This window comes from Onychostruthus taczanowskii, unplaced genomic scaffold (genome assembly GCF_017590055.1).
Source record: "Onychostruthus taczanowskii isolate IOZ18803 unplaced genomic scaffold, ASM1759005v1 scaffold39, whole genome shotgun sequence".
Classification (NCBI taxonomy): Eukaryota; Metazoa; Chordata; class Aves; order Passeriformes; family Passeridae; genus Onychostruthus; species Onychostruthus taczanowskii.
The window spans coordinates 3398575-3410787 of NW_024501348.1; the positions used below are offsets into that span (position 1 = coordinate 3398575).

General features: G+C 42.5%; 1 protein-coding gene across 1 annotated transcript; it reads right to left on the minus strand.

The window, feature by feature from the left end:
* Positions 1-6141: 6141 nt before the first annotated feature.
* GJA10 (gap junction protein alpha 10) lies at positions 6142-7516 on the minus strand. Its single transcript, XM_041412324.1, has 2 exons — positions 6719-7516; positions 6142-6594 (listed from the first exon to the last, which is right to left on the minus strand). Exons 1-2 carry the CDS (start codon positions 7514-7516, stop codon positions 6142-6144), a joined length of 1251 nt encoding a protein of 416 aa, XP_041268258.1.
* Between the last annotated feature and the right edge of the window lie 4697 nt (positions 7517-12213).

The following is a 12213-nucleotide window of genomic DNA, read 5'->3' on the forward strand; positions in this document are numbered from 1 at the left end:
GTTGCTGCACAGATCCTCAGAGGGGTTAATTAGTGTTCAACTGCTGCTGACACCCAAAGTTTACCTGTGTTTGTGCAAGTGGTGAACAGTTACCTTTGGGTGGCCAAGGCCTTTTGCAGGATAATTGGAACACTTGCTGTGATCACCACAAGTTTCTTCTGAGTGCTCCGGGGCAGAATAAAATACAAGTACTGTGGGATTTATTTCTTTTTTTAAAGAGGTGTTTACACTGAAAAACTGTACAAAACTAGCAGTAGTTACCAGCAGGTGTAGATGTGCGTACCTTTAAGGATTCTCAAAAATCCTAGAGGAACACAGCGTTTTGCCAGTCCCTTTCCCCACCTGCAGATTTTCTTGGTAGAGCTCAGCTGTATAAATAACTCCTCCATGGTTATCAGGTTCGTTATTTCAATGTACATTCAGTCTTATCAAGCTGTTGCAGCCCCAGAAGCAAGAGCAGGTGAGCAGCTAGTTAAATGAGTGGGTATTTATTCCTTACACGATGTTGAAAGGTTGAGCAAACACGACCTGTTCTGAAGAAGATGGCAAGCACTCATGCTGAACAGCAGCTTTCTCTCCCCTATCCTGCTCACTATGGAGTGTTTTCCCAGTGGGTAAGAGGCTCAAAGATGAATGGAGAATTGTGAAGTAGGAAAAAATTGAACAGCATGGAGGAATAAAAAGCAGTGCAATGAGGGAAACCAAACCTAGTGAATTGTAAAATTTTCACAGCTTTGACAGAACCAGGATTTCAGCCCTAGAGACTTTCTTCTCTGCAAAAGAATAAAATCAGCAGCCCTATCTCACACTAATTCTGCAATCTGAGAGTACCAGTGTCACCATCTTTTTCATTGTTAATTTTATTCCCTTCATTCACCGTAAGAAGGGAGTCTTGCCTTTAAAGATACATTGGTTACTTTGTAGCCAAAAATACAGATTTATTTAAATGACACTGTGAAAGTACAGGACACTCTGGAGGTGTGGATGGGGAAGATGCAGCACTTCTTGAAAAACAAAAGTCTAGAATGCCTAAAATGCCTAAGATTTCTTTATGAAAGTCTTGATCTAGTCATTTTGGTTGCTAAGATCATTATACATCCTCTAATGATTTCCAGTTTTGTTTTGTAATTTAGGAACTTATGATGGCTCCATGAAGAAACACAAACATTAGATAATGTCAAGCCCCCCATCTTCTTGGAATACCCTTAAGTACTCTAAAAAGAGCACGAGCACAGTAGTTCTCAATGCAGGTTTAGGCACGGGTTGCAAATATAATTTGTTCCAAGTCATCTGAAAGTTGGTGCCTTTGTGAAGAGAGTTGCCAATCTAGTGTAAATACTCACAGTTCCAGTCAACCAAATTAAAACTCTTAGGTTTTAGAGCACAGCATATAATTTTTTAGAAAACTATCATATAGGTAAAGACCAAAAAGAACTGACAGTGGAGGTCCTGCTCAGGTAGCATGGAACTGGAATCCTCTTCTTTAGAAAGGCAGGAAACACAGCTAGCAAAGACTTCAAAAGCAGCTAGCAATGAAATACCAGACAGCCTCCAGCTTTTCTAGAAATGATTGCATTCAGCTATTGAATTGGGAAGATATTGTGAAGATGGTCTGTGAAGATACTCTGAAGATGGTCTGTGGTCATCTCAGCTGAGCTTTCTGATCATTCTGAAATCGTTCCCTGGTTTGCAGAAAATGGGTGAGGAGGAAGACTGCTTGATTCTGGCAGACGGTGCCTCTGGAAGTAAAGCTGCCATCTTCTCTAATTTTTCATTTGGAGTGCTCAGATCTGTTTTTCATGCCCCCATAGAAGAAGAGAGTTATTTGGTGGTCCTAATGGCTTGACACAGTCTTGCATGTGGATGCTGGGAGACAATACCTCTCAGTGCAATGCTCCAAGAGCCAGGTGCTTCATTCCTGGCCCTGCCTATTTTCAAGGGAGCACAAGTTGTATCTGTGCTTGCTATAAACTGATCTTTGACTGCATCAGTCTATTAATCTTATCAGGCTTAAGCATGTATTATCCACCAGTCAAGATCCTGACTGGTGCAAATTATGAGGTCTTTTCTCATAATATAATTCATGTGCAGATTCCTGTGGACAGCAGCCTAATTCCTACACACCTTTGTGGGTCCCTCTCCTGGCTGTCAGCTATGATTATGGATATACTAAGTTCAGTGAAGCTTTTTTCACTCAGTTGTGTATGAAAAGCTGACATTTAAGACCTGCTTCACCTAATGGAGTCTGGCAGCCTGGAACCATGCAGAAGATGCCCATTTGCTCCATAGCTGTATCTCCCCTTAAATAAAAGTTAAAATGTGGTTGAGTGATGCAAACCTTAGGGCACAACTATGTGTGTACCCATAATATCTCTTAGAAGATAAAATACTGTTTATTCTCTAAGATGTATCCTCTAAGTGAGCCTTGAAAATTATTAGCTTGGAGACAGTTATCAGTGAACAAATTGTTTTCTGTCACTTCAAAGCATGCTGACTGTGGTCCACAGGACCAAGGTTTTGGAGATGTGCAAACAGTCTGACTTCAGCTGTACACAGTTGCTGGATTCCCCTGTCAGTGTAGAGTTTTGCAACATTATGTTGAGATTAGCTCATCTGTATAGTCAGCACTGCTCTTGTCATTGTGTTTAGGTGGAGTGAAATCAGCTGGAAATAACCCTCATGTCATGCATGGACTCTTCACCTTTGCTTTGCCATGTGCTTGAAGGTCCGGTTTTGGTGGTCTGTCTTCAGAATCTAATAAACCTAAAGCTTGACCAGCAGTGGCTAAAAAAAGGGGTTGTTTTTTTTTTTTTTTTCCCAATGGATCTTTAGTCAAATAATTTTTTTAGGTTTTCTGTCTCTCACTCTGGCTTCCTGGTCTGAATAATTATTAACTTTGGATAATACCACATGAGAGAAATTGAACAGAACATGAAGAGTGAGTGGTTTGGGTGTAAAACTAAAAGTTGCAATGTAAATATTTTGTCAGGGGTTTATGCTGCAGTTGGATGTGAAACAACAAAATGGCTCTTCATCTCCACCAGTTCCAGGTAAGGAAGTTTTAAATAGCCTTCTAGTTTGTAGCCAAACATGGTCGGTCTGTATAAATCCTACCAATGGGAAGGGCATTTATTCTTTTTTATATCTAAAGCTGGTCTGATTTGAACTGAAGTTCGGAAAAGCTGAGGAATCCTGATAGCCAAACATGCATTTTGTAATCAGTGTCTTACTGTGCTGTTTCATAGGGGCTTTCAGTGAAGAATTAAATGCATTCTCTCCTAAGGGTGCAAAATAACCATTCCTCCAAAGAGGAAGGCCTAAGACAAACCTCCTGTTCTCTTTGAGACATACAGTTTTGTACTTATGAAAAAAATCCCGTTATATGACCCAGCCAATTACTATCCAACACCTGGTGTTCATAGTTTCACAGGGTCCAACACATAATGAGAAGTATCTTTTAACACATTTATTTGTCCCTAATGACTATTATTTGCTTGTTAGAGATTCAGTTTTGGTGTGGAAATGGCGTTGACAATACTGGTCAGAAAAAAGCTCATCACTGGTTGAAGGTCAAGCATCCATAAACTGTACCCTTAGACTTGCTCAGTGCTTCCAGAGCCACAACTCACAGAGTGCAGTTGACTTGTCTGAAGACTCTTGCACTATCAGATGGATGGATTTTGTGTAACTTTGAGGGTTTCCTTCAGCTAGGAAGAAAACTATGGTGTTTGTGGGCAGCTGCAGCTGTCCTGCTGTCTTAGCACAGAACACGGGTATGTGTTTGGTTGGAGGCAGCTGGAATGGTTATTGAGCTGTAGAAAGTGATCTTTTCAATGTTGAGTTGATACTCCTCTCTCATTGAATCTAATACAAAGAGAATGCTACAGACAGATTCCAGCAGAATGGTGTGGAGGAGGGGGAAAAAGAAAAAACACTTAAACCAGTGTGGAACTAAAGATGGTAATTTGGGAAATTTATCAAAGAAAATTGAAGAACAGTGTCAATTCTGCTTTTAGGCTACCCAGTTCAGATTAGTAAAATCCGGGTTAGAACAGACTGTATTTTGGCTGTTTAGATTATGTTTGTTCATGTGGATTCACTGTGATGTTAAGAAGTGTCTGTGCTTTCTCTGCATTACTGTTGCAAGTCACCATTAATCAGGGATGGCAGTAGGCAATGCTTTTGTATGCTTCATTTGGATTTTTTTTAACATAGCTACTTTTAAGTACTTTTTAAAAAATAAAGAATATGATCAGTAGGTTTTGATCTAATCATACACATTTTTCTTTTATCTAAAGATTACCTCTCCTGTGAGGAAAGGCTGAGAAAGTTGGGGTTTTTCAGTCTGGAGAAGGGTCCAGGGTGACCTAATAGTGGCCTTCCAGTAAGCAAAAGGGAGCTGACAAGAGAGCTGGAGAGGGACTGTTAGCAAGGGCATGTAGTGATGGCACAAGAGGGAATGGCTTTAAACTGAAAGAGAGTAGGTTTAGTAGGAAGAAATTCTTTACTGTGAGGGTGGTGAGGTGCTGGAACTGGTTGCCCAGAGAAGTTGTGAATGCCTCATCTCTGGAAGTGTTTGAGGCCAAGTTTGATGGGACTTGTGGCAACCTGGTTTAGTGGAAGGTGTCCCTTGACAGGGTGAGATGATCTTTAAGATCCCTTCCAACCCAAATAATTCTGTGATTCTATCATTAATACTGTGATTCTCGTCTTCAGGAAATCAGTATTAAAACAAATCAAACCAATGCTGAGCGCCTTTCACCAAATTAAATAGTTAATACAGGAATTGAGGAATACAGACTGGAAGAGTATTCAAGTTTTAATGCCCGGGTTCAACATACTAGTGATGCACCAGGATATTTGTGTATTGAAATCAGTATTCCTAAAAATGCTGCAGCAGTGACAGAATAAAGTGCATTTGCCAAAACCTTGCTTCAGTTGTATTAGGAAGCACCTGTACTTTTAAATATTGCATGCTGTAAGCACGAAGCACCAGGTAGCATACCTACATCAGTCACATTTTAAAATGCTAGCACATGTCCTACAGATAATGATCTCCAAAGACAGCATGCTGGGAGAGTGTTACTTTCAAAAGTAATGGCATTGTTTTGCAAACTGACTGTATTTCTCTGAAGGTCTCCCCTGGAAGGTAGAATCATTGTCATTACATAGGAAAAGCTGCCAAGCAACTTCTGTGAGTTCTCAAGAGAGTGCTGCTGAAATTCTGTCTTGCTTTGAATAACTTTCTGCACTTCACCTTTTTAAAGAGCCTTCCATCTGAGTATCAAAAGCCAGCAGATCAACAGATTAGGCTGTAGGCCCTCTCCCTGTGTTAGAAAGATTGAAGTGGAAAGTGGTTAAATTGCACCTAAGTGACAATTTAACATGGCTTACACTGACTGGCTTACTGTAGGAACTGTAATCCCATGGAAACTGGAACTCAAACAATTTTTGAGCAGTGTAATGGGGCCTTGTGTTTCTTACCAGAAAAGGTTTGAAGTTTGTTGGTTTTGTTTGTTTTGTATATAGGGAAAAAAAAAAGGGCGGGGGGGGAGCAGTGTTTAGGAAGAGTGAGGAAAAAAATTGAACAGAATATATGACTTGGAGCATTGTGTGAAGTAATCTTGTTTATTACATGCCCTATAAAAAGGTATTTATGGGCTTGCTACTGCAAGCGATTGTAAAGGAGCCTCTGTGCTCTCAGAGAACCAAACCTGTGATCTGAGGCCACCAGAATTCAAATCTCTTTTATGAAATCTTTGTTGACTCTTGAATGCAAGCACTGTATCTTGCCAATATTGTGACTGTAAGCAAGCCTAGGTCATGTGGCCAAAGAAAAGGAAGGGATGCTGAAGAAGCAATTCTGTAGTCGTTGGCTCTGGCATTGCAATTATTTGGTGGGGGTTTTTACATGTAGATCTTTTAATTTGTTCATTGAACAATTATTCGACTTGGAGGTCACCTCTGAGACAAACCTGAAACTGAGAGAAGTTGTGTCATTGAACTCAATGCATTCTTGGCTTCTCTTTCTTACACTGGCTGGAGCTGAAGTTTTCCCTGGGACAATCCTCGTCGAGTTGATTGGGATGATGGAATGAGTATAAAGAAGCTGGGATTCGGTGATTTAGAGCTCCTCGGGACTCAGTAATTCCCTGGTATTCCTGCTTTCACGGCAGAAGGATGCCGAGCGATTGGGAGCTTGGCTTTGTCCGGGGGGTCGCGAGGCGCTGGGGCTGCGTTGGAAGTCCTGCCCGAGCCGTTCCGCCCCCTGGCTCTCCCCCTCCTCCCCAGGGCCGGCCCCGGGTGCCGCTGCCCCCCGCCGCCCCCCTCCCGCGGGCTGTCCCGGGCGCTACTTGCCATGGACACGCGGCGTCCCGAGGCGGCGGGCGGCGGGCTGGGCGCGCCCTCCTCGCGGCGCTTCCCCTCCGAGCCGGAGCCGGAGCCGGAGCCGCGGCCCAGGTGGGGGCCGGAGCCGCCGCGGGAGGCGGTGCTCTCGCTGTCGCTGCCCGCCCGGCTCCCGGTGAGGACGCGGGACAGGAAGCTGGACTTGCGGGTGCCGGGGCAGTGCCCGCTGTCCGGGGAGTCGCCGCGCTCCTCATCCAGATCCCGGCAGGCGCTCACCCGGCTCTGCCTGCGGGGCGCCCGGCGGGCGGCGCGGCGCGGGCGCGGGGCGCGGCGGGGACGCGTTGCTGGCCAGGCAGGGCGGCGGAGGCACCACCGAGCTCTTCTTGGAGTTGTACACGCTGGGGTCCTCCTCGGACGGGCCCGCCGGCCACAGCGGCTGGCCGCACAGGCTCTTCTGGATCTTCTTGATGCCCAGGTGGGCGATTTCGAGGATGTTGAGGAAGAGGGAGACGGCGGCGATGCTGTTCATGAAAACCATAAAGATGGTCTTCTCTGTGGGTCGGGACACAAAACAATCCACTGTGTTAGGGCAAGGGGGCCGAGTGCATTTGTAAAGGGGAGACATGTGAAACCCGTATAAAAGATACTGACCTATCATAAAGCCCACTTCGACCACCGACCGGGTCAGGATATGTAGGACATAGGTGCGCAGCAGGGACCCTCTCAAGGGTGCCTTATTCACTTTCTTCTGTTCCTCCAGCTTACGCAGTTCTCTCTCCACTCTTCTGTGCTCCTCAAGCATGGGCTCCAGGTCCTCGAGCTGAGCCCGCAGGTGGGCTTTCCTGTTCTGTCGCTCTTTCTCCAGCGCCCTTAACCTGTAGAGCGCATGGCCCATGTACACTAAGGATGGGGAGGAGACAAATATGATCTGCAGTACCCAGTATCTGATCAAAGAAATGGGGAAGGCTTTGTCGTAACAGATGTTGTTGCAGCCGGGTTGCTCCGTGTTGCAGATGAACTCGGACTGCTCATCATCCCAGACATCTTCAGCAGCCACTCCCAGCACCAGCATTCGGAATATGAACAGGATTGTGAGCCAGATTTTGCCAACTATGGTGGAGTGGATGTGCACTTCTTCAAGGATGCTGCCCAACAAGTTCCAGTCCCCCATGGTCAGAAGTTCATTTCTGGGGGGGGAAAAAAAATTTATTTTCCTGCAATGATGGATTTCTTTTGGAAATGGACATTTTTAGTTTTTGTTGGTTTTTTTGTTGTTTGTTTTTTGGGGTTTTTTTAGTAACTTTAATATATGTGTTTCAGATCCATTCTTCTGGTAGCTGGAGAGCTCTTAGAAGTTCGTCATTACTTTCTACTTACTGAGCCTTTAAATTAATTCAAACTTCATGATTACTGGTCAAAGATGCAAATGTGAGATTATTTTAAGATTAAGAGATATTAATTTCAGCTGTAAACCACAGTACTTCATAACTGCCCATAGCTTTATATTCTTTTCTTCCCACTAGAAATGAAGATTACTTTTTTCCCACCTTGCAAATCATTTGCCAACTACAGTTTAATTCTACACCCACTCCATTCTATATTGACTATGGATTTGCCATAGTTTTGCCACAATAAATAATGTTCTTTGCTTTAATTTTTTGGATAAAGTTTTGAGAAATGTCCTATAACTGTGACTTAAAAGCAGTTTCATTTTTTACCCGAAGGCAGCAGCAATTTTAGTGCCATCTATCCAGCATTTCCAATCTACCTGGGTAACAATTCACAAATTTCTCTCTTGGCTTCTTAAATCTACAAATACATAGCTGATTTACACATAAGCTGTACATTTGCAGTCTCAGTTCTACGATAATATCAATAAACTGAGTGCTTCTAGGGTTTATACCTTTATTTTTATGCATCAAGTTTTTCTGCATCTTAATTATAAGTTTTAACATATGAGATAATGGAATCAGAGTGATGTGGAGGTTTTTAACAGTGAGTGAAAATCTTTTTAACTCCCTCTATCCCAGAAACTGATTCACAACCAAATTTGTCTTATATTCTGCTTGATTTACAAATTTGTCTTATATTCTGCTTCTTTTGAAGCTTTCTTCTGGAGATTTAGGTAATGTGGGGAATTGAAATGTAAGATATTTGACTGTTTATTTGTGCGTCAACTGCATGATTGGTATTGCATCCCTGGAAGTTTTTCTGCTAGTATGGCAATAAATTATTGAAGCAACTGGGATCATATCTACCTCAGGGTTTGCACTTGAATTGCTTTTATGCTACAATACTTTCAAAGCATACCAAATTCCACTAAATCACAACCTTTAGTAAAGTGCAATTTCTAAGGTCTTTTTTTAAAAGTCGCTGGTTGGTGTGCCCAAAATCTTGTATATATTTAAATGCTAGCATAGCTGGGTGATATCACCGTTATTAATACAGCTTGGCGCATGACATGATCGCAGGAAGTTCAGTTTTGCTTCAAGGCTGTATTTATCCATGCTGCAAGTAAACATTTTCAGTTGTAACCAGCAGTGAAGTCATTCTCGGCATAGGCATCCCACAGATTTATTATTATGTTTCTGGGACTGTTTTTGGTCTGCAAATTTGAATTTTCACACACGGAACTGGCTAAGTAAACATATCTAGTCAAGCAATCTCTTAGGTGTTGTTATGCACCCAGCATATCTTGTTTCCCCATCCCTTTCCTCCCACACATATCATTGCAATGAGACACAGGAGGAAAACAGAAAGTCAGCAGTAATTATTGCAGTCCAATGCAACAGTTAAGCAAAGGAGCTTTAGGCATATTCGCTGCCTTGCAAATGGCTGATCCCTCACTGAAATTGATTGAATCAGCAAAAAAACCCAACCAGACAACAAACAAAACTCTAACTGTGATGCTACAATGTAAATTCAGGGATAAATATGTTTTAATCCCAAAGATGGATTTCTCTAGAGGTAGAAACTGTCTGGAACAGAAAGCAGATGTAACTATTCAGGGCAAGGGAGGTGTATAAACATATCACTCTGGCTTGACAGAGTTTTGTTTCTTGAGTCGTTTCCACCAGTGTTTAAATAACTCTATCCTCACCTTTGCATTATAAGAGCCAACAGAGGAAATGTAATTGTAGGAATGGTATAATTCACCCTTTGAGTGAGCCCTTGATACCAGGACACTTCCCCTCAGCTCTGCTCTGGTAGAACTTGCAGTATGAGTAATGACACAGTGAATACTGTGTATAAAATAAAGAAGTTAGTTTAGAGCCACAAAAGCCACTGTTTCTAAGAAATCAGCCCAAACTACTTCACAACCTTGTCATAGCAACGTGCTTCTAATTTTTCCATTTCTGTCCCCTTCCCTGGTCTTAACTGAGTTCTAACAGAGTAATTTCAGTTTACTCTAAGAGAGTAATCTTAAATATCAATTATATCATTATTTCCAGTTTACTAGTAGACTAGAAATTCTAGTAGTACAGGCTATTCTATACTACTAGCATTGTAGAATAGAAATATACCATTTTCAGTATAGAAATTACATACCTGAGACATTTCTCATTATACCATCTAGCTTTGTGTCTCTGCCCAAGTATTTTTGTATGGTTATTTCAAACAATTAAAATTCATGCATGTAGTCAGTTAGAACCAGAAGGAATTCCATAATTTCTCTTGAAGGAAGTTCCTTTATTTTTTGATTTTGTTACTTCTTTAAAAATTGTCTTATCATTTGCCACTACTCAAATCACTTCTATGTTACATTCATGCCATGTTTACATCAGTTGAGGTATGACATAGCAGCATTAAACTTTAAATTTCTTGTCAGAAGTTAAATGTTAAGATGCTAAATGTTAAAATTCAAATATTCATGGTTTTAATTTGCATTGTTTCAAGCCTGACAGGCACCTGCCTGCTCCAAACTGCCCTAGGAAGCATTATTTTTCTGCCACTTACCTTAGGAGAAAGCCCTTGGTTAGTCTCTTAGAGCATTGCAGAAGGAGCATGCAGAACTGCTTGCTGTTATTTCTCAGAGACCTCTCTTTGAGAGTCCTAGGACATCTTCTTTTTTTTCCTTTTATTTCTTTTCCCCAAGAGCCCAAGCATAGACGTGGTACACTGAACGGGCCTCTCACTTCTATGCAGCTGGATGCCAAGATCACTCTGTTGAAACTATTCATGCACAGTTTAAAAATCATCAGATGATAGGATGGATGATAGGATGGTGCCCCTAGCCAAAATTATCATGCAATTATTTTAGTCAGTGGTGTCTAATAAAGCCATTCCCCCAAGGCTTAATCTGTATGGCAGCAGTTTGTGAAGTCCCTATGCCTTGTTTTAGTCAGTTCTTTGAACTTTACACCTCCACCCAGCTCCCAAATGGAATTTTATTTTGTGAAATGGCTAAATAGGTAGCCTTTACAGTGCAATAGAGTCTTACATTTTCTTTACATTCCATTAGTTTAGCTTTGAATCAATGCTCGAGGATCGATCGGTCATGTCCGATTTCATACTCTGTTGCCTGGTGAGTTAATTTGGGATGTGTTAGACTGAGCCTTTGAAAATGGAGGCCACAGGAACTAAGACTTGAGTCTTAAGTTAGAAACACAGGCGTTCAGCACAGTAACCCTTCATCAGCTGGGCTGAATAGCCGCCCTCAAGCCCATTCAGAACTGGTATCTGTGAGAGACAAGGTTTAAAAAAGGAAGGCGAGCTGTCAAAATGGCATTTTGTGAGAAACTGGAGCCACCAGAACTGAGTTGCAGATTCTAAGATCTTCTACTGCCTACTCCTGCCCATGCCCAGGCCTAAATTTTATGGACATACAAAATACTCTGTTTTTTCCTCTCTTATTGTGGAACTTCTGGCTCTTTTCTTCTATTTTATATGACACACGTATGATTTGTATTTCAGACTCCTCTCCCTGAAGATACTCCTACAAACCAGTGGCCAGTTCTCAAATGACAGTAGCCTCACCTCTTCTTTGGAATGATCTCTGATTTATGTACCATTGCATCCTTCTCTCTCTCTCTTCTCTCTGTACATGTCTCCCTGAAATTCCTGTTTGAATAAGCCTTCAAAGCCCTGCCCTGGAGCAGATGAGGTGGCTGCAACAGCTCTCCTCTAGCCTCAGCCTAACACAGCATGGTTTATGCAACATTACAAACAAAAGCCTTAGGGGCAGTAGGACTACAATTCTCATCCCCAAGAGATGCATTAATGTTCATCCAAACCACACAGACCTCCACAGGCCTTTCTTATCCGTAGACTCTCACATACCTGCCATTGCCATTTCATTTTCATGTCTCTTCTTTCCAAATCTGGTCACCAAGTCTCTAAAGCTTTTCCTTGCTGCTTCAGCTCAGACCATCAACTCTCTGTTCTGCCTCATCAGATGCTGTTGACCTGACACCTCCAGCAGCTTCCACAGTGCCCAGGTGTTTCTCAGGAGCACCCTCTTCACCTCTGCTGGCTGTGAAAACTTGAGAAAAGAACAAGAGCTGCAGCACCTATGATGTATCCATCCAGTCAGAGTTGTTCACTGCAGAAGCAGATCATTCTGGGCCCAGCACATTTCTGTCCCATCCCACCTGCCCCTTGGCAGGTCCAGAACCACGGGTTGCCTACTCCTCTCTGCCCTCAGAGCAACCTGGTTTAAGGTTTTGGTTTTCTCAGGGGACAGGGCAGGTGACAGTGGGCTGTCCAGGGACAATTTTTTGCATTTCTGCTTTAGCAGCAGGATAATTAATGTTGTTAAAGGACTGCTCATACAAGATTGTTAATGGACCACATAATTAATTGTGCATGAAGGGGAAGCAGGGTGAGGGCACAGGGATGGTGGTGTTTGCCTTTGGAGAGAAGCAAGCA